The 22,993-nt window shown below is 44.9% G+C and overlaps 1 protein-coding gene and 1 long non-coding RNA gene across 2 annotated transcripts in view; one reads left to right on the top strand and one right to left on the bottom strand.

The window, feature by feature from the left end:
- The window catches only part of LOC8024701 (microtubule-associated protein 4), a 72,545-nt gene extending 52,508 nt beyond the window's left edge, over nucleotides 1–20,037 (top strand). The window contains exons 15-21 of the mRNA XM_040210232.3: nucleotides 808–936; nucleotides 6,966–7,132; nucleotides 8,063–8,182; nucleotides 14,727–14,883; nucleotides 16,670–16,835; nucleotides 17,528–17,673; nucleotides 18,779–20,037. Of these exons, the coding sequence (XP_040066166.2) occupies nucleotides 808–936; nucleotides 6,966–7,132; nucleotides 8,063–8,182; nucleotides 14,727–14,883; nucleotides 16,670–16,835; nucleotides 17,528–17,673; nucleotides 18,779–18,961 (1,068 nt within the window). The 3' untranslated portion in view covers nucleotides 18,962–20,037. The remainder of the gene's footprint in view (nucleotides 1–807; nucleotides 937–6,965; nucleotides 7,133–8,062; nucleotides 8,183–14,726; nucleotides 14,884–16,669; nucleotides 16,836–17,527; nucleotides 17,674–18,778) is intronic.
- On the bottom strand, nucleotides 18,304–22,517 carry LOC115314990. Its single transcript, XR_003917647.4, has 3 exons — nucleotides 22,226–22,517; nucleotides 18,788–18,923; nucleotides 18,304–18,403 (listed from the first exon to the last, which is right to left on the bottom strand). It is a non-coding gene; the product is annotated as an uncharacterized LOC115314990 (long non-coding RNA).
- Between the last annotated feature and the right edge of the window lie 476 nt (nucleotides 22,518–22,993).

The raw sequence follows: 22,993 nt of genomic DNA, 5'->3' as shown, positions 1-22,993 counted from the left end.
TGCTTTATTTGAGGGCAGTGTGAGCAATCGAGAAAATTTAGGTACTTGTGGATGGGAATACTTTGGAGGTACTCTGGGGGAACATCAATGTTCCCCGGAGCTCGTCTGGAGAGCCATGCTATTCTGCAGCGAGGGCACAACAAATCTAACCCACTTAAATCTCAAAAATCAGTTTCCATGCTCGGACACTATATAATTTAGTGCAAAATATGTGACCAAATGGCAAGTTTGTTTCTTTGAAAGTATTGAAGAACAAGCTTGCCTCAACCAAAAGTTAAAACTAAGAAACATGTCTTTCTTATAAATCACTATGCAGGTTTTTTTCGACTTAAAGTCGAAAAAAACCTGCATGCTGATTTAACCTGCATACTATATTGATGTATAATTCCACTCCTCTCTGTGATGCCTTCGGGCCCTGAGAGTATAATAAATGAAATGAAATGAAAAGTGAAAATGTGTTTCGAGCTCACGATCCTCGTCTTCGTTGTGCACATTTTGTCGGTAGGGTGAAAGCTTGGCCTTTGGTAACTTTGCAGGCAAGAAAGCGTTGCTGCATGGCTCGTAGGTACGTACGGTGAATTAGTAGATATACGTCTGGTAACAGTACTGACACAGGCACTCGGAGCCATCAGACTAATCCTTTGTTAATCATCCAATCTTAGAGCTAGAAAAAATCCAACTTCACACGAGGGATGACCTCGCAGAACACAAATTCCAAATGTTACTTTTTTCTTCGATCGTCGAAGCTTTGTAGCAACTGTGGACTTAGTGGCCAACGAGTCGCTGTTGCATCAAAATATTTTTCAGGACCAACACCCACGTTGCATCTGCCCTTACTGCAACCATACAGCGGAACATTCGTACATCGTGAAGCGTCACATGTTCCGACACACAGAGTGTGGCTGCAAATGCGACATCTGCGGCAAGATATACAAGGTAATGCGAAACTTCTCGCCAACCGAGTTCCATTCCACTTTTAACTTATTTGAACTGAATTTTCAAGGCTGAACAATCAATGTTGGTGAGCTGCTGCAATAATAGAAAGAATTTTACCTTATGTCATCTAATGGTCAGCTAATGGTCTGGATATTTATTGTTTTTGCATACTTTGGGGAGCAAAACCTGCAACTACCAGAGTTTATTGTAACTCTTGAATTCCTATATGGCCTTTTTGTGCATTTCTAATGTGCAGTTTGACTCCTAAACTGCTCCAAGACTGCTTTAAACATGCCCACTAAGTTTTTATTTCTTGTTCAAAGTCGTTTTAAAACTGTTTCATGCTTTGCAATCATCGTTTTACGAAAGGTTATCGATATCTGTTTTGCTCACTGTTAAAATAAACTATGTTTTGCTTAATCTCAGTCTCTGCCCCAATGTAATGCTGGTGGTTGGGGCCGGACACCAAAGTTTCAGAACTTACCGTTATATTAATCAAAAGTCAGAACTGATTTTTTATACATTTTCATTGAGAAAATGAAATCTGTTTCCTAGTGCCAGACACCATTCATCTCCATGTATCCGCAGGCTTCGTTGGCCGCCATTTTCTCACTTAAAATTTCCGAAGATTCCTAGAACTTTCGAAATTACAGTTAAAACTTTAACAAAGCTGAGAGGAACTGCAAACTACTGGATTAAATAGGAATCTTTACTCAATCGAAAGTGGCATTTTTGGCGGTTACATACCCGCCAAGTCTCCCGTATTCCTGGCTCCTGAATTTTGGCTGTTTCGCATGGTTGTATGGTTGAAAGAAAGATTGCCCAAAAAATGCAAATCCCCCCCCCCTCCCTGCACTTAAACAAAGAGTTTTTGTTGTCTCAACAGACAGCAGCAATGATATTGAGGCTCAGCTGTATCTCGCTAGCATGAGTAGTGCAATGAAAATTCATTGTTATAATTTTTTTTAGAAATATTGGCAATATATGACGGAGGGGTGGGTTGGGGGGGGGGGGGGGTAGTGGGTAGCTGCTTTAGAAAAAAATAGCGTACCTCCCACTCTTCGGCTCTCAAAATCTGGATTTGGTTTCCCAGAACTTGGCAGGTACAGTACTCAGTTCAATAAAACTAGTTTTAATGTAACGACATCCAGAGATCTACTGCAATATACCACACTCTCGCAGTACTCAAGCGCCAAAAATAGGATTTACTCGCATCTGAATTTTTTTTTTGAAGATGACCCGCACCGCTAGTATGTGAAGGAAACCTTAGAACCCTTGAAAAAATGAATTAAGGTTTTACAGTGGAGATGTTAAGGGTTAGTCTCCTCAGGATCGTGTCCCTCGCAAAGAAATGTCGACACAAAACTCTGGACAGCTACCACCATTTATGAGCGACAATGACAACCAGACAACCGGCTTGCCGGCCTTGCTCATAGATGGCGACAACCTTTCCAGCCCTTCCACTCTGGTTTTCACCAGAGTGGAAAGGCTTAATTTCTCTAGGCGTCGTACTAGATGTCGTCCTCGAGGTCGTCCTAGAAGTCGTCCTTGAGGTCTTCCTAGAAGTCGTCCTTGAGGTCGTCCTAAACATTGTCCTTGAGGTTGTCCTAGAAGTCATCCTTGAGGTCGTCTTGGCCGTCGTCCTGGAAGTCCTTGAGGTCGTCCTATAGACGTCGTCCTTGAGGTCGTCCGAGAGGTTGTCCTCGAAGTCATCTTCAAGGTTGTCCTCGAGGTTGTCCTAGACATCGTCCTTAGGCGTCGTTCTTGAGGTCGTCTGACCATAGTACAGCTTTGCTGGTTTTTTTCTCTGACCCCACAAGCCCCTGCAAGGGGCCACATGGAACTCTCATTGAGGTCCACATACTCCACCAGAGATGCAAAACTAGTGTTCGTTTCGACCCAAGCACGAATGATTTCTGCGTTTTCTTCGAGGTTGAACACTTTTTACTTTCTTCGAGGCCTCATTTCATGGCGACGTCGTCTCTTTCCGATGCATCTGGTGTGCACTTGTTGTATTCCGCCTTGCGTCAGTTGTGCACGGACGCTCAAATGTGACGAGACAGGAAAGTGAAGAGTAGAAAGATAGCGCTGGAGGTGCGACGACTGAAAACTTCTCTGCCGTTCTTGTCTTGGTAATGCACATGCTAGCGATGCCTTGCTGTTCCCGCCGCACCGGCAGTGCCCAATGTTAAATCTAACGGAAGGGCAAACTGCTACTGAACACGACTGAACACAACCGCACCAAAACCAAATGACTAGGGAACTTTATCAGTGGCATCTGTCGCGCGCGACACAAATGAAATGCCATGAAATGGCTAGTGCCATCTGGTATACAGTATAGACCACTTACAACGTAACCGCTTATAGTGCAGGACCGGGTATAACACGGCTTTTTTAAACCACCGGTTCTCCTCCCATAGAACTCCATGCAATTACATACCGCTTAAAATGCAGGCGCGCGAAGGGAACTACCTGTTATAGTGCGGTTTTTGGAACAGCGCGCCGACTGACCGGCGCTGCGAGCACGCTTCCCTGTGCGACACTAGATAACGGCGCGAGCCGCAAGCGGCACTCGCGGGGCAAGGAGGTTGCTCGAAGAAGCGGGGAGAAGCGAAGAGAGAGGCTTCAGTCGCCATAGCGACGAAGGGACGCACGCATGTGTCGTTCACGTGCATGCGTCCCTCCGCTGCGTTGGAAACAAACAACCGCAACGGCAGACCAATCGCAGGTCGAGGAGAAGTGTTAGCGCGCGTTGCATGCCGGTCGCGTGCCGGCTGCTTCTATCCGCGAACATGGCGTCGGTCGTGTTCGTCGACGTAGACGGCGTGGTGGAAGCCAATCGTTCTGCGTAAAAGCGCTATCCTTGACTGTGAATTTTCGTTGTGTGTCGCTATGATAACCCAGCACGTACTAGAAGGGAAGATCCACCTACTCGTGCGGCGATGTTCTAACGGCACTCTCAAGACGGCAGAAACGCCCGTGTCGTCGTGTTTGTTTACTTCAACTACAGTGGTGCTTTCTAAGCGTTTGTGTTTTCGAACATCGCCCGGATTTCTTATTTGGAGCATTTCATGCCTGTGGTCAAGTTGAAGGTATTACTGGCGCCTACCGTATAAAGGATAAGAATTTTCACGCGTTTTCATCGCCGGAGAAAAGTAATTAGGGTTAGCAATCCTGAACGCTCGCAACGTCCGTCCGCAACCCGCAACGCCGTTGAAAGGCTGTGCCAGGCAAAAGTCACCCATTTCTTTCAAAATGTGTGACACACTTGAGAGAGAAGTGTACTAGTCTGGTGAAATAAAGACTTTCCTCAAACTAAGCTTTATTTTTCATCTAACAGAAAATAAATTCTTTTACAAAGGTAAGTTGTCTGATGGCATGTATTTTGGCTTGAAAAAGTGATGTTTTGGTTATAGCGCGGTACCGCTTATAGTGCGGATTTTCGCGACTCCCGCGACATACGTTATATGCGGTCTACACTGTAATTGACTAAGGGCCCCGGTACCGAGTTTGTTTCTCCGTGAAAACAAAACTAGGGTCCTGAAAGTAAACATTCGAGAGAAGTCTCTCTGGTTGGGAAGCAACAATAATAATAAATATAAATATATACACCAACCAAATCCTAGTTTAAAGGCGGAACCCTACGTTTCAAGACCTGCTCGGTCTCTTCTTCAGGGGTTGACTGCGGCTATGGCTGTCGAGGAACAGTATTCAGTTTTCTTCTTCTGTGGCGGTGTCTCATTTGCATCGGGGAGGTGGCGAAGTCTGTTCACGTAGACGGTCGGCAGAGTGCCGAGGGATCTATTTATGTTTTCTGGTGTCGTTTAAATATTCCAGGATTCAATGAAAAGTCTATGTCTGGGATTGGTCTCATTGCCAAGGATGCTGGTGTTGGCAAAGTCAGTCATGTGGTCCTTGATGTCGCAGTGCTCAGCTACCGTGTTGCTTTCATGGTCAAACTTGCGAACGTCGTTTTTATGCTGGTGGATTTTCTCTTGAAAGTTCTTTGTTTCACTAATGTATGCGATTGAGCAGTTCGCACAGTGGTTACACAAGCAGCTTCATCTACCGCGTTGCCCGTCATCAAGCCCGACGTCACCAACACCTGCAACCCCAAGCAAGTACACAGCCATCCTACCACATGCATCAACAATCCCTACATAAAAGGTACAAAAGGAAGACTCGTGCTGCGTCCAAAGGATCGCCTGCTTAGGGAGAAAGCACAAGGCGTTATTTATAAAATTCCCTGCGCAAACTGTCCGGTCGCATACATTGGTGAAACAAAGAACTTTCAGGAGAGAATCCGCCAGCATAAGAATGAAGTTTTCAAGTTTGACCATGACAGCAGCACCGTAGCTGAGCACTGCGACGTCAAGGACAACAGGATTGACTTTGCCAACACTAGCATCCTTGCCGTAAGACCAATACCGGACATAGACTTTTAATGAATCCTGGCACATCCAAAAGACACCAGAAAAGATACGTAAATAGATCCCTTGGCACTCTGCCGACCGTCTACGTGAATGGACTTTGCCACCTCATTGATGCAAAACAAGACACCGCCGTAGAAGAAAACTGAATACTGCTTTTCGACGGCCATAGTTGCAGTTAACCCCTGAAGAAGAGACCGAGCAGGTCTTGAAACGTAGGGTTCCACCTTTAAACAAGGATTTGGTTGGTGTATATAATTTTATTTATTATTCAGACTAAAATCGCGCTATCTTTATGCTGGCATGCTAGCAACACACTTGGAGGCGTTTTAAACAGAAACATACGAAATTGCCCCTTATTGTATTCATTTCTTTTCTGGAAACTTGTCTTTAGATTGGGTCGATGTTCAAATTTACTGTATTTCATTTTTTTCAAGTTTTGAGGTTTGTGGGAATCTTTGGGGAAATTAAAATTTGTTTATGTAATCAGGAATTCCACAAAATCAAGTTTCGCAAATTTAAGTTTCAACTGTAGATAATGCTAAGTTCTGAAACTTTGGCATCTCGTCCTAACTGCTAGATTTTTATTTTGGGTAGAGATTTGGTGACGCATATTTCATTTCTGTGGTGGGGAAAACAAATATGCAGCTTCTTGCCACTATGTGCAAAGAAGTGACAGTGATAGCTAATATTGCACTTAGTAACACCCACTTTTATGCGTATTCACTCCTTATTTACTCAATCACACGCAACACTGCTTCGCATTCACTGAAGTACTTTGGAAAGGAAACAATCCGCGTACATAAGTCATCATCCTCGCCTAAGACTAAACGACACAGATGCTGTTACGTGGTCTGCTTTACATCTGATTGTACACGCAAATTGAGTTTAACGGTGAGGAATGTATCGCAAACTATAGAAGAAGTAGAAGACACTGCCGCAGGGCAAGAGTGAAGTGTGCATGCTTTGCCCACGATGCAAGAAACATGTTTTGGCGATGCTACTCACAGACGGAGCGTCCAGATTACGTTTGGCGTGCCTGACGCTTCTCTTGAATGTGGATAGATGACGACCGAATCAGGATGCCCATCCATCTGCTTCTTGCCTATTATATCAGTACTTCTTTATTATATCGACATGAAGAGGTTCTTCCTCAGAGTTCTGCTCACCTTCGCGGCATCACCGCGTCTTTGGCCGTTCGCAAACATGGGCCTCTTCCGCCTCTTCTTCGATATCACTGTGAGCCTCTTGGTCTAAGCACCGTCTACGTCAGCGCGAAACAAACCAGTCCTGGTTCGAGGCTAGCTCCAAACACAATCTGTCCGCACCTCCTCCCCGGAGAGGGTGGTGAGTGGCATCACCTAAATGTGTTGCTTGCATCGTGGCTTTGCCTAATGTGACTAGGCGGTACATGCGCAGGCGCGCGTAAACAAAGCTTTTTGTTTTGGGCACAATGCCGATGCTGCGAATGCAGCTGGGATGTCCCTACAACAGCTATCGCCGTAAAATATGGTTCCCCTTTCTTCCAAACTCCCGGAATATCGGACTGTAAATAAGATTTACTTCTTCCTTGCATTGCACGTCCTTCTGTACTTCCAGGACCAGTACATCCTCAAAATGCACGTCAAGATGGTGCACATGCCAGTGGAGGTGCTCTTTGAGTGCAGCGTCTGCCTCAAGAAATTCAACCGCAAGGCCCACCTCAAGCGGCACGTGCGCACCCACAACCCCACCAAGCCTTTCAAGTGCCAGCTCTGCGACTACAGGTTGGTCTGCACCCTGCCGACTGTTTGGAGAACACTCACTGCAGGATTTTACTCCAACGGAACTGCTAACTCGGATTTCGTGTTTGTGCACGGCACGTCAGGTTATGTGACATTGGGTCACGGTGCAAAGTCATGGTGTTGCGTGGCTTCGAGGTGTCAAGCCGTGGTATAACGCAACATTGAGACACGTGACCATATTGTGTGATGTCAGGTCACATGAGGTCAGTGTTGTGCAACACTGCCACATGATATGACGCGACAGCTTCACGGGACACTGCACTATTCGACGTGACATCGCTTGAAGACCCACCACTGTTCATACGTTGCAATTCTGCATATGGCGGTTCGATTGATATAGATTGAGATACAGCTGCCACATTTTATTTGTTTTCAACATGGAGGCTGCTCTTTAGTATCCACTGCTATCCCCTATCCACACAATGCGATGTAGAGCGTGTGCAAACGCGACCTTCAGCACTTTTTTGCAGTTTGCTCAGTCTTGAGTGACACCCACTTTTACCATTTAAGGTGCCTTAGGTTGGCAGATTCTACCACTCCGGTGTTTTGGATGTATTTTAGCCGTAAAAGAAAACAAGCATATTGTCTTGTACTGTGTCAGACTCCTTATTTTATGACCACCAAGAAACTTGCACCACTTGAAGCCTTTCGTTCAAGTAGGCGCCCTAAAGTTTTCTTTTAATTCAAAAAACGTCATTCTAGCTTTATTTTTCTTCTTTGGCACTCGTTTATCATTAGCTTGCCACAAGTAGTTTCTTGCCACACCTGACTTCAAATCTATCTAACACATTGTGGTCATCTTTGAAACAATTTAGTTTACGTAGCGAACAATGACACCTTTCAAAACAGCTTGACCTCTCTTATAATTCAATGACGGCAACAGAGTTAAAAAAACTTTGCCCCCGCTTTCAGAGGCTGCGAGCGATCTGACATCACCAAGCACATGCTCATCCACGAGGAGCCCAAGCACACGTGCGACATTTGCGGACGTTGCTTCCGCCACATCAAGAACAAGGAACTCCACCTCAAGCGGTGAGCGGCTGAGCCTTGGCCTAGCTTCGCGCAGGCATTGTGCCAACTTCGCGTGCTCTTAACACGGCAGAGTCACGAAGTGGTGTAGACCAACTGTTTGTTTACTAACAGCCACACGTTTGCCTACAGCACGGCATATCTGAGGTGCACGCTTGTCTATAAGTTGAATCATATCGTCTCTCCTAGTTTGTTTAGTACCATGGATGCACATCATTACAGTTGTATGACTGTTTTTGTCAGTATAAACTGCCAGAGACTGCCTTTATGAAGTAAGGTAATAATAAAACAGTGTATTGTTTACTCGAACATAGGTTGATCTCTATGCACGTTTGCAGGTATGTCCTCAGGGCGCCGCCGTCTTGCTCAGTTGGGGTTTACTTCGGCGCGTCGTAATCGGACTATGACGCGCGTCCAAGTGCATCCCAACTGAGCAAGACGGCGGCGCCCTGTGGCCATACTTGCAAATGTGTATACTCTCCAGAAATAACGAAAATAAAAAAAAAAGAACTTTTACAGGCTTGATCGTGCTGACAAAAACGAGGGAGCACAGAATTCCACAAACCACACTCCGTGTGTCGCTTGTGGAAGATTTTTCAATCTTTAATTATCTATTTTTATTTTCAATTATTTTTATTTTATTATTTTATTTTTATTGATTTATTTTTGTGACTCGTTTTATTTTATTTTAGTTATTATTTCTACACAAAAGCTGCCGCCCTCACCGGCGCATTTGCATTCAAATAAAAATCATTTATCTCTCCAGACCTGCTGTGGCTAGGATATCCGACTGCCACCCTGGTTCGAACCCTCTTAGGGCTTGAACTTTGTATATTATCTTTATGTAAAATATGAATGCATGTAACGCTCCCAGCGTGTCGCTTGTTCATAATATTTGCTACGATGGTCATTGCTACGCTTATTCATGACGATTTTCTCATAGGAAACGCCTTATAAAACACAATCTGCTTTAAAAAGTTGCTGCTAACATTCATTTTATGGCATTTTGAATCACCCTGCCTAGAACTTGTTTGTTGACCGCGCTAGCCATGTTGTCGATTGAACTTCTAGGTAATGAATTTTGGCATGTCACAACGAGTCGCTTCGCAAAATGGGAGGATGACGGCTATGTGATAAGACGGAGTCAGGGTCTTCCACTCCTGATAAGATCGCTCAATCGTATCAACATCGCAGCTCCGTGCCACGCCAATCATACCAGCCATTTGCGTCGAGCCTCGTCGCATCACAGCGACCGGCGCACATTAGCCTTCAGTACTTCGCACTGGCATGCTAGGAGCAGTGGCTGATGTGGAGGAGCTTTCAGTAAGCTTAGTGGGCTTGGAATGTTTGCTCACTCAACCCCTGATGTTAAAGGTCTTAAGGACGAAAAGTCTTTACCGTCGTCCTAGAGGATTACGCTAAATTTAGCGAGGAGTTTCCCCTCTATATTTAGCCTACAAATTGAAGTCGCAACCTATCCACCCAATTCAATTTTCTTGCTGAACTTGGCGGTGAGAAACGATAAACGCTGTCGCATTCATAGATTATCATCACTGTGGTTTCTACAAAATTGCCCTGACCATCAGTTTCAGTATTAATATTTAAAACTTTGAGGGGGGAGAGCGGGGCGCATTTTACTGATAGAGATACTTCAGCTGAAATGCTGGTTTTTGCAGTCATTTTATAGAAATTATATTTACCAGTTAAATAAACTACCAGGTCTAAAAATGGCAGGGGAGACAGGCTTTATCACAACTGAAGTATTGCGTTACGATTCGTTTTTCAACAATTTTTTGGGTACAAATTTAAAACTTTTATAATACAGACTACGTAGTCTGTGCATTTTATAGGCCTCCAGATGCTCCTAATTCAGTCTTGGAAGCACTACACGATTACCTTAGTACTAACATTAGACTCGGAACCAGACTAATTATTGCTGGGGATTTTAACTTGCCTGGAATTAATTGGGATGAGCTTGATGCAGGACATATGGATGTAATTGATAGCAATCTTCTTCTCAATATTGCGTTTGACAATTTTCTTACGCAAGTTGTAACGGTTTTCACTCGTGAAGTTGGAAACAGCTGCTCGTTGTTAGATTTAATATTTGTAAGTAGTCATTTACTCGAGTATGAAGTGTCTGTTTAGAAGGGTATCTCTGATCATAAATTGGTATTTTCATGTTTCAAAACTGCTAATATCTGCAATCAAACGAAGTGTTCCATCCAAGTACCTAATTTTTCTAAAGCGAACGACGAAAGTGTGCTAGATTACCTTGATTTGTCATTTTCTCGGTTTTCAACTTTCGATCGTACGGGTGACGTGGATTTTTTATGGGCTAAATTTAAACGAATTGTTACCTATTGCTTAGAACATTTTATACCCAAACGGAAGAAATCTATAAAAAAATTGAATCCTTGGGTAACCCGAGATATCGTACAACTCAAGCGTAAAATAAAACGCAAACGTCGTAAAAGAAAGGGAAACGAAGAAGAGTTCCTAGAGGTTTCATGTTTTTTAAAGCAAAAGTTGAGTTCAGCGAAGGGACGTTATTTTTCTGAAGCCCTACCAAATTTTATGAGAAATGCACCCGACAGATTCTGGCATCACTTAAAACCTCGGAAAGAATGATTAGAATATATCATTGAAAACAATGAAGTTGTGACCGATTCAAAAGATATCGCCGATAGGTTTAATAACTTTTTCCATAGTGTGTTTGTTAATACAGATGGTGCTACAAGGGACTTGAGCTTAAATGCAACAAGTAGTACTATGGGGGATATAATAATCACTGAAGAGGGAGTCTTTTCATTACTATTAAACTTAGACGTAAAGAAGTCAACCGGGCCAGACGAAATACCCAACGAGTTTTTAAAAAGATATGCAGAATGGGTTTCAAAATACCTTACCATTATTTTTCAAACATCACTAAAACAACACCAAGTACCCCCCGATTGGCGCAGTGCGAGGGTCGTACCAATCCTTAAAAAAGGAAGTAAGCATAATATTGAAAACTACCGCCCCGTATCTTTAACGTGCATAGTATGCAAATTATTTGAGCACATTATTTCTAAAGCATTATACAAGTATTTTGAATCCTCCAACATTTTTCATTCTAACCAACATGGGTTTCGCCAGAAACTATCGACGGTCACGCAACTCATAGAAACATTTGACGATTTTTCAGCTTCTTCTAATGAGAGAGGAAAGATTGATGCGATATGCCTTGACCTTTCTAAGGCGTTTGATAGAGTACCACACACTGAACTACTTCATAAACTTTCTTTGCATGGTGTAAATCAGAACGTGATATTCTGGATCAGGGCGTATTTATTTAATCGGGTGCAGTATGTAGAGGTTTACGGTGACCGTTCAATTGTATCTGAAGTGCCCTCGTGCGTCCCCCAGGGGTCAGTACTCGGGCCAGTATTATTTTTAATTTACATTAATGGTATCGCGGCGGAGATAAATCAAGGGGTTACCGTGCGTCTATTTGCGGATGATTGTCTGGTATATTCAAAAATCGAGGAGGAAGATGACCAGCGCAGATTAAGTGCATCTGTTGGGTCTATTCAGGACTGGTGCTCGAAATGGAAGATGAAAATTAATACACAAAAAACTGTTTTTGCACGAATAACTAACAAAACTAAGAATGTCCTTTTTTATACTTACGAGCTTGATGGGAGTCCTTTGGTTGAAGTTGATAGTTTTAAATACTTGTGTGTGACACTTTCTAAAGACTTAAGTTGGAGTAAACACATAAATGAAATATGTCACAAATCAATGAAAGAGCTTTGGTTTTTAAAGGGGCGGTGCAACGATCTTCGGACTTCGGTCAAAGATTTCTGGAAGTTGCCCCCTGACACTTCTGAAGTAAAGAACAGAAAACCGATTTCGCCTGCGTGTTCTAGTTTTTGCGTAAAAAAAAGATAAAGATTGGTATTTCGGGCACCCCTCAACTCACTCCCAGTCTTCAGGGTCACACCTGGTCGCACTCCCAGTGACGTCATTCGGAGTGCCGTGTAGCTTCCCGTGTGCTATCTCGGAGGACGCTCCCCCTCCCTCTCTCTGCGTACATTAGCGGGCGCTATGCTGCGGTTTAGAGCCGAGCGAGGTCACGTAATCTTCTAGCCGTAGTTCCTTCGGCTGCCACTTGGGGCTGCAGGTGGGGGAAAAAGCTCGACTTTTGCTTTGCGATTGTGCAGCGGAATCGCGACATTTTTAATGAAGGAAATGTTTTCTCTATCCTCTGGAACACGATAAACAACGTAAAAGTGACGAGATGCAAATTCTTTTAATCATAAAATCGTTGCACCGCCCCTTTAAGACGGAATCTGGCCAGTGCTCCGCCTAAAGTGAAGTTAATGGCCTACACAACGTATATTAGGCCTACCTTGGAGTCCGCTGCATCGGTATGGGACTTCTATAGAAAAAATCAAATTGGTGAACTCGAAAAAGTTCAGAGAAAGGCGGCGCTATTTATTCTATCCAAATACAAGCGACTTGATTCTGTCACAGATATGCTGAACAGCCTCAATCTCCCCTTACTTTCTGTCCGTCGAAAAATTGCTCGACTAAAGTTTTTCTTTATGTTTTCTCATCACCTGTATAACATTAACCCGGATTCTAGATTAACACATCGCGCATCGAGAGAACTCAGATACGTTAGCACTAATCAGTTTGAAGTGCCCAAATGTAATATTGACGCTTATAGGTTTTCTTTTTTCCCTAGAACTGTAAAAACCTGGAATGATCTCCCACAAAATATATTGTCATTGGACCGTTTAGATGATTTTGAGAGTGCCCTTTTGAATATGACTGGTTTGGAATGATAAATAGTAGTTAAATATTTTTTAGAAATTTCGTTAAAGATTTCGAGTGCTGAGAATTCATTTTGTTGAGTGCTATGTAATATATTGAATGTTTGTGCTACTTCAGCCCCTTTATTTTAAGTGAATGTCGCTGAATGTGTACTGTATTGTAGTCCTGATGTTGTATGTTTCAGTGCTCTTTTATACCCCACACCTGTTAAAGCCCCATACTTGGGGTGAACAGTATTCATAAATAAATAAATAAATAAATAAAAACGCAACCTAGTACTCTGACCAGAAGCTCATTTGTAAAGATAAGGTTCTGTGTTCATTTTGCACTCTATCTATTTTTATTATAAAAGGTAATAAGTAACATGGCCCAGTATCAAAGAGAAACCCTTAGTCATTATCATAGATGGACTAATTTAGCGATGCAACCACTTTTTCATTTTCGAGCTCCAAAAGTTGTCGGCAGCCGCTCCAAACCACTATTTTGCCTGCTACAGAACCTGCTACTGTAGGTCAAATACTGCTTCCATTACTGAAGATTGATTACCTCGTAATTATCGCCGACACCAGAGGGTGCCATGGAATGAGGAGAGGTGCTTCTCCTTGTCCAACGGCACCATCTGGTGTGAGCGATAGTTTCGAAGTAATCAATCTTTGATATTGATTTTAATAGGGAAGTCAGCCACGCATGAATGAACTGTTTGGTTTTCAGGATGTTTACCACAGAATACTGTTGAAGCGCCCATTTCGTTCAAGCACCCTCTATTAGCATTTTCCAAACTTGGGAATTCTACAAATCATACATTAAGCGCCCGATTTGACCGGACAAGCACTCATGTTTAGAGTAACCCTGTTTTCAGTAAAAGTGGGGTGGGCACTCCTCCAATATTTTATGGTAGAGCGCACTGATCTCTATGACATTTGTTGGATCACACTCGCCCGCTCCGCGGATGCGGCCAGTGGCGGCCATCCTTTTGGTAGAGTTATGTTAGCTCTAGCCAATGTACAGCTGGTGCAGCCACTATCATCCACCCATGGCAGACAGCGTTGTAGCAGTTGTGGTGGCAGGCTGCCATCAAAATAGTGTGGGTTATATTTCGTGCTTGATTGAAATTGTTTGACAAAACATATTCTCGAAACCTGGCGTGAACGGTAGCCCGATCTCCGGAGACCCGGTGAAAGTTTCACGAAATCGCAGCACCCGGGAAAAGCAGCACAGCACGCATCGAAAGAAGCATCGAAGGGAGACGTCGGTATGGCGTCTGCTTTCGATGCGAGCTGCGCTGCTTTCCGTTGGTGCTGCGCTTTCCTAGAGCTCTATCCGGGTCCTCAAAGACGGGGCTACCGTTCACGCCGGGTTTCAAGAATCTGCTTCGTCGAACAACTTCAATCAAGCACGAAATATCACCCACGGTACAGTGTACTAGACCCACGGCTATTTTAATGACAGCCTGCCGCCATTGCGCTGTCCGCCATATTACTATGATGGCTAGAGATAATATAACTCTACCAAAAAGATGGCCGACCGTGGCCGCATTCCCGTCCATAGGCGGAGCTGGTCAAACACGATCCAGCAAATAGACATAGAGATCAGTGGTAGAGCCCATACATTGTGTTGGGATCGTAAATGGGTTATTGCAGAAAGTGGTCCAACGGCCCTTTAAATGTGGAAAGGAACAAGACGGGGCAGGACGCTTACGGCATGCCACCCTCTGGTCGCCTTGCAGGCACAAGGGCCAGAAGGACTACAAGTGCGGGGTGTGCGAGTTCTACGGCTACACCTTCACGGACATCCGCAAGCACATTGAGCGCAAGCACTCGGATCCAAGGACCATCTTGTGCGACCGCTGCGGGCAGGCCTTCAAGACGCAGGCGTTCTTGAAGGTGATCACGATGATGGTGTTATCTTCTGTCGGGAATGTGCCGTCTGTGGGGGTCTGCTCGAGTTTCGTCGAGTCTTCTTTGTCGTTTTTTTCTGCCGAGATAGAACACGTACGTCACAAAATAAACTTCGTTCGTAAAAGTAATGCCGTAACATTTTGAGAGATGGTCCACCTAAAATCGAAAGCAAATCGGGTGAAAATAAAAAGTGGGCTAACATTCGGTGTGCGATGAGAAAAAGTTCAAAAGATGCTAGTTTTAGATTCTGTGACCTGTGAAACTTGGAATCACGGGGAGGGTCATTGAACCAAATTCGACCGTCATTCCCAGTCGGCAATGTTCGCTTGTCTCCCTCCGTGGTTAAGTAACACCATTTCTGCCGAGGTCACCATTGGCCAGGGCTTTGCAGTTACTAAAAGTGGGCTATCGTTAGGTGTTTTTTTTAAAACAATGGGAAAGCATGCCAAGAATAGGGGGTCGGTTATCTCTCGGGGTTGGGGGCATCTCTTGGGATACAACGTAATAATAATTGCGCTGCATGCATGTTTTTACAGCGGAAGGTTTGTCGGTATTAATGGGCACCTGCTGTTTCAGCTGTAGACTAGAAATTTAGCCAGTGCGGTACAATCGCTAGCCTGGCTTCTTTAACGTTTAACGTTGCACCATCCATACAGTAGCACCATACGCCGGAACGATGCTCATCCAAATCAGAACGGACAGGGGTAGGGATTGGATCCGGGATCCCCGAGTTCTGCATTGCGAGCTTTTGCGTCACGTGGTCCGAGCTAAGGTGCGCTATTCGACTCTGCCACCAATCCCCCTACAAAAGTAATCTATTTGGCACCATCTCAACATTGAGAGATCAATTTCAGCGATCCCGAAACATGGTTTTGTCGTTTGAATGATGCAGTTGCCCTTTTTTGAGTTGAAAAAGACGTGAGCGAGTTTGAATAATTTTGTACAAATGCCTACGTTGCCCCGATCTCGTGTCATCTATTCATGTTCACATTCCCAGGCAAGTTATGAGATTTTTTCATACTTTCTTCGTTAATCGAGTTATCTCAATTAGACCCATGACCCGCATACAACATTTTTATAACAACCTCGGTGCAGCTGATATCAACGTTTTCTTAACTCAAATATTTTAGCATTTTAAGTTCTTTCTTATTAATTTGTGATCTGTGTTTCTGCATCATTACCAAGGCATCAGCTGTACAGAAGTCCAGAAAATAACCGAATGAATAAATGCTTCTATTTTGGGGTCAATATGTCGAAATATAAAAAGGCTCTGGAACCGCTCCTAGCTTGAAATGAGTGTCGTGGCTTTAATATAGTGCTAAAAAATGCTTTTCTTCTTGGTGGTGGTGTGGGAGGGGGGAAGGGGAAGAAGGGAAGGGAAGGGAGGGAGGCGATTTTGTTTAGTGATATAATATGTCCTATCCCAACACTTAAAAAAAAAAAAGTTTGGTGAGTTTGGAGTTTGGAAATGTGGCTCGACGTTGTGCAGATACTGTATAAACTTTAAAGTGCATGTGAAATCATCTGAAGATCACGAGTATTTCTAGACAGAAAACAATGTGCCCTGTGGTGTATACGCCCGACCTACTCCAGAAAAAATAGCACTTTCTTTTACGAAGACCGAAACGTCGTTCGGCCCACAGCAATGAGACGAGTAAACCACACAAAGGATTTTTTCTTTCGCTCGCCGACATTTGCGGTGAATTTGTCTTCCGTAAACGAGCTGGGTTATTTGTGCATAAGGGGGCATTCTGCTTGTCTCTGGGTGCAGGAGCACAAGATGAGCGTCCAGTGCGAGGTGTACATGATCGAGCAAGAGCTCACGGAGTACGACCCGGCTGTGACGCAAATGACCGACTCGGCTGAGGACTGCACTGGCGAAGCGCAGGAGGACATGGTCACCGAAGAGCACCAGCAGTTGCAAGCCAATCACACAGGTGAAGACGCCGCAGAAAACTGTTTCCCCGCGAGAAAAACAAATTTAAATGTATCCAGTTAGCCCTTGGAGTGCCGCATCCTCAGACTTGTTCCCGGGTGGTTTCAGGTCGAAACCGTAACTTCCTCGTTTTCACTGTCGTCGAACACAGAGTTCATTGGTAAATTTTAGATCTCAACGTTCGCCATAAAGTGCGAGATAAAATGACCTAGATTCGCAGTTCTGTAGCAACGAAGGGGCGTACCAAAACAGAAGTCGCCTACACAGAACAAAAAGAAAATAAATGCCATCAAAAAGTGACAGCACAACGTATAACATGGTTTTTTTTGCTTGCTCATACATACCGCTATACACACAAAAACAAAAAAAAAATATATACAAGCGTGATTATGCTGACAGACTCGTAAGCCCAAAGACTGCAATGTGCTTTTCAGAGATAAAGAAAAGGGCATTGTCTGACTGCTCCGATTCCCGATAGCTTCTCGGTGTCGTCACAGCCGGCCGCTACAGCCAGCCGTAACAGCAAACGTTGCAGAACTCCTTGGAAATTGACTGATAAAACAGATTATGTGTGGAAAAATAATTACAGCCCAGTTGGGAGGGGCAGGGAGCAGACAGAACCTGAAAACACACGGGATTGCGTCCGAGTATGCTCAGGCATGGGACTCAAAGGGTTGACCGTTTGCCTTCCAGAGGAGCTGGCAACTCTGGAGCTGACAGATGAATCTCTGGCGACGCTGAGCAGCCTTGCCAACGGGCAGCAGATCTTTGTGCGCAAGGTGGACGGGGCGGACGGACAGTATGCCATCCTCACGACGGCAGATGGCGAGGGACAGGAGGTAATCAACTCCCAAGTGGTGCGATGTTGGCGCTTTTTATGCATAGGTTAGTGTTGAAGGTAGTCTTATCAGCTAGGTAAGTGCCTTGCACCAGCCTATTCCACCACACTGTGCTTGTTTTCACCAGGGGTTTGGAGATAATTTCTAAACGTTCCAAGTAACATTATTTGACCGTAAAATGCCGGGCAAGCGCCCACTCAAAATTAAGAGATAATTGTGGAAAAATCGGGATTGGGTGCTTGCTGGGTCATCAATTTTACATAGCTATGTACTGTGCATATTTTCTCAGATCTTGCACATTTCAGAATGGGCACTTAGTGTGGAATGTTCAGATGCACGGTATTCTACGGTAATTTTTAAAATGAGTAGTGTGGACACAGAGTGACAAATTGATACAGCCAATTCGGTGCTCTTTTGAGACAGGTTGACATCCTCGCTTTTGAAATGGTTGACATCCTTTGACAATAAGAACAAGAAAAATTTTTCAAACATTGGCAGGCTCTATTGCCTAAGAAAAAACTTGAATGTGCAAAATCTGTATTATGGATTAGCCATGATGTGATGCTTAAGTGAAATTGCACAGTCTGGCAAAGCTTTCACGAAAAAGAAAAGTAGGAACGGAAACTAACATAACAGTAGGAACGATTTATTGACCTACACTTGCTGCTACGTTTGTGGCAAGTATTGTTGAGATCCGCTCATTGGGGTGGTGTCCTTGGTCTTGAGCCATCTGTAAGTTATAACAGACACATTTTACTTAGCGGTAAGTTGGAGCACGCATATTATGCATACAATCGAGGGCAAGACTGATGACTATGTTGCCATTACACTGACATGCGACCAATGGAGATGCTATAACTTTTATGCAGAGTTTCACATTGCACCACCTATTTCATTGGTGCAACAACGAACATGTTTTGTCCCTTGTTTTGACAAAACGCGCAATTGTTGAGATAATTGTTGACTACCATTCATGGTGTGTCATCTCTTGACAAAGCACACGGTAACCGTTGACCACCACTCGCGTGTTTGTCATCCCTCTCGACACAACGTGCGGTAATTGTCAACTGCCGCTCACTATGGTTGAATGTCACGTCGCACGCAGATTACGTACATCAGCGAAGGTGGACTGGCGGTCGAGCTGGGACAAGCGGCCGTCGGAAACAGCGAAGTGGGCGAGGAAGAAAGTCCGGCTGCCGTCGAAGAATCTCGGCAGGCGGCAGACAACGCCGGGGACCAAGTTTCGGCGCCTGTCAAAACCGAAAGTGCCGAGATCCTGGATGTGTGAACATTACGGGACACCGCGTGTGCCTCCTCAAGTTTATGCGGTCCTTTGGAAGAAATGTGAACATAGCCGTATTTTCAAGGAACCACCGTTTGACTGGGCGGCAGCGAAAAGTCCTGGAGCAAGGACAGCAAAAGGGCAGCAAATTGGTTGTTCCTTTGTTGCCCTTAAAGCGTTATTTATTGTTAAAAACTTAATTTTTTGTTGCATCCCGCGAGGCTACGGAATGAAACGGGCAGTTGGAATTTTTCTCTGCAATGTTCTCCCCGAATTAGCGATACACCTTGTACATCAAGAAACAAGTATTTCTTTGTATTACGAATGGTAGTCACTAACCTCGCTATGTTGTCGGCTTATTTACATGTCCCATGCTTTTTCTGGCATCATGCAGCAGACGGGAGAAGTGGTAAAGTTGGGACGGTGCCCCCTCTAAATCGAATTAGGGGAGGACTAGATGTGCAGTGGATTACTGTGAAACATTTCGTGCCGTTTACTCGCGACTTGGGGGGCATTGTGTGGCTTGCCTCTTTGTGAGTGGGGCATGAAAGATGTAGTTTCTACGTCATTACGTCTTGCTTGTTGGACCTTGGGGGCGCTCGGTAATTTATTTCGATCAACTGCTGTACAGAATCATGAAGTGGAGCCCGTGCTGAAACAATGCACATTCACATCTCGTCTGTTTGCCACTACTATACTGGAAGGTGAAGTTAGCAAAATGGCCAAGCTTTGCCAGCATTGTCCACTGAAACCTGTACATACTGTACATACGGAAGATTGGTGCTTATTTTTCCATGTGTTAAAGTGTTAATTTGTGTCATAATTCCTCGTATGTTATTCTCGGGCACTGGAAAGCAGCCAGGAAATCTCCGAGTGCAAACTGCCAAAGGCTTCAATACAATATTTTGTTAAAAAAACATGCCTCTTGGAGCATCAATTCACAAACGCGTTTAAAGTTTTGGTGTTACAATTTGGAGGATGGCTTTCTGTTCGGCAAAGCAAGATAAAATTACAAGATGTGTCAGGCCAATAGGGCAACAATGGGACTTGTCAAAAATGTAACAAGTAAATGAAAAAAAAAAGTTTTTTTCTTGCAGGGTATTACAACCCATGCAGAAGGTGCTTGGTGGTACATTAGAACACTACCCACAGTGGCTATTGTGAAGCATTTAGGCATTGTATTTAAATTAGGCTAGGCTATGAGCAACCATTGAGCAATACCTCGTCCCTTTTCAACTTTATTTTTCTTTACAAACACTCATGCATTTAGACCACAACTTTTTTTGAAAGATTGCAATTGAACCTATTGCTTGTTCATGCAAACTGTCACAGTCTTTACCTGTTTCTTTTTCAAACTGCTTTTCACTTCACACTTATTTTCTTGGAGGGGGGCAAAGCAACCTCTAAAATATTTCGGAACAGCGCTCCAGCATGATAGTGGGCCACCCGAATTTGAGGTTTCTCTTATGTATAGTCAAAGGTTGCACAAAAATGGTGGAGCACCAACAGCAAACTGCCAGAAACATCCTACCTGTGACGTCATGACCTAGAGATCACCAGTTGAGAACCGTAAGTTAGATATCCATGCAAAGAACGGCAAAAGGTTGGAGGGGTCCCTTTTGTTTTGTCAAAACACGTTTCGTGGACACTCGCTAATAGCCTCATCCCACTAGAGTGGCAAACGCAGATTTTTGTCCAGCAACACCATAAAGTACCGTGTCAATGATGCTGTCCCACTGTAACGACTAACACCACCGACAAATGATCGACGACGGAAGAGTTCTTGTCAGTCGTTAAACGTGAAGCAAGCAAGCATCCCACCGAAGAACATCTCTCGGAGACAACTTATTCTCCTTGCCCGCTTGCACCTTCTGTTGCCTCTCTTACCGCCCTTTTACCCTTCCTCCCGTGGCTCGCTCTGCCGCTCGACCTTCATAGCTGCGTCCTACTAATGACAAAGAGCAACAAACGACAGCGACACACAATGAGCAACAGACGACACTGACCGACAGCCTGTTTGTCGAAGTCCGCCGTCCCACCTGGCGGACACGACGCAGAACACGCCGACAAGGAAACTTGATTCCCAGTGGGACTGAAGTTTAAGGGGTGTCTAAACAGGATATTCCGGAAATCGTGAAGCGACACTTCTCCGCCATGTAAAGTGATCGATCTGCTTCCATCCATCTTTTTTGCTGGGGGGAATGCTTCCCTCCGCCATGTTTACTTGTGTCCTTCACAGAGGCCTAGAGCATGCTCATCACGTGGGTGTGGACAGCCACCCGCATGCTCTGCTAGCTGTCAGTTGCTCAAGGCCTCCGCTGCTGTTAAAGTCCCGAAAAGGGGAGGATACACGGGAGTGGCAGAACGGATGGACAGGCAACAGATACACCATTGGCAGGGGGGGGCGTGTGACGCCATGTCCGACGAGTACGAGGTCGCCGAAAAGCGGAGGAGGCGAGGAGGGAAGCCGGAACGTTTGCGTGGTGGTGTTCAGAAAGAAAACGGACTGCCGGACTTCAACTTCCTTTTCATATGGCAGAGAAGTGTCGCCTCACGATTTCTCTAGTATCCTGTTTGGGCACCCCTCTGCGTAAATTGCAGGCTGTACAGTCGGGAGCAAAAGTTTGCGGGGCACGGGAGCGCGTGCCGAAATGCATCGTCGCGCCGCTGCATTAAGGAGACACGGTTTGCGCATGCGCGACCTTCGTGCTCGCAATCATGTCTCTCTCGCTCGTTTCTTTTCGACGCGCTCCTGATAACAGGAGTCAGCGCCAGTGCGTGCGTGCGTGCGTGCGTGCGTGCGTGTGCGTGTGTGTGTGTGTGTGTGTGTGTGTGTGTTGGGGGGGGGGGGGGGGGTGTAGCCAGGCGCCTTGTCACCCAGCGCGGCTGCTGAGGCAGCTGAAGAGGACGCGGGGCATGACAGCCAGCGATACGGCAACTTGCGCCCCTGGCGCCGACTCCGGTTATCAGGAGTGAGTCGGACAGAAACGAGCGAAAGACACATGAATGCCAGCACGAAGGGCGCGCATGCGCAAAGCGCGGCTTTTTAATGCGGTGGCGCGCCGTTGCACGGCGCGGCGATGCATTTCGGCACGCGCTCCCGTGCCCCGCAAACTTTTGCTCCCGACTGTACATTTCCCTACAGCGTGCACGCCGCTTTGCAGCGACAGTTTGAGGCAGCTTATTACAGAAGAGAGGTAGCCCGAGCTGTCAATGAAACGTCATAAAGTCAAAGTTCATTTTGTATCGTATAAAATCGGAGACACTTACCTCAAAACCACTACCAAAGCGACGCCGAGTCCAGTCGAGACTGTTCAGTTGTTCAGCACAGCTTGGAAGCCCATCCAACCCCAGAAAATGAAAAACAACGCAATCGGGACGGTGAGAGGTACGAGTAACATGTAATATAGTAATCCTTCCTCCATTCCTAGCTTTTGCTGACAGTAGGTTTTTTTAGATGCACGTCGGCGAAGGTGAAACGGTAAAACTTCGCACCGCAAACCGAAAAAGCAACAATTTCTGCGTAACAGACGCCATGTTTAGATGTCTCCTCGTTACGTGCGTTGCGTGTTGTAGTCATTTGCCAACTTTTGATTTAGTTTGTCGCCATACAAAACAATATTTTAAAACTGTTTTTTTACGTGTTTTAGGTATTTAAACAAATTAACATAGTCTTTACTCGTTTATCGCTTGACTTTGGTAGTTTTTAGCTTGGTTCAACTTCTCGTCATCCTCGTCTGGAAACAATAATGGCTGCGTCCAGCAGCATGGAGAGTACGGTACGTTTACAGAGTTCCCCACGTGAAATAAGTTCAAAAGGGACGATTTCGAATCGAAAAATTTCTAAGAAATCGGAAGATGGTCACGTAAAAAAGAGCCGGACCAACGACAATATGGATGGGCCAATCAAGTTTAGTCAAATGCTGGTGAAGCCGGGCAAAAAGTGGCATGAACAGGCAAGTGTGTCTTGGCTTTTGAGTTTTGAAATGCAGTCTTTAGAGTCGGTGCAGATACATTATTCCGAGTGAATTTGTGATT

This window comes from Ixodes scapularis, unplaced genomic scaffold (genome assembly GCF_016920785.2).
Source record: "Ixodes scapularis isolate PalLabHiFi unplaced genomic scaffold, ASM1692078v2 PGA_scaffold4__175_contigs__length_147842914, whole genome shotgun sequence".
In the NCBI taxonomy this organism is placed as follows: Eukaryota; Metazoa; Arthropoda; class Arachnida; order Ixodida; family Ixodidae; genus Ixodes; species Ixodes scapularis.
This window is presented reverse-complemented; position numbering and strand designations above follow the sequence as displayed.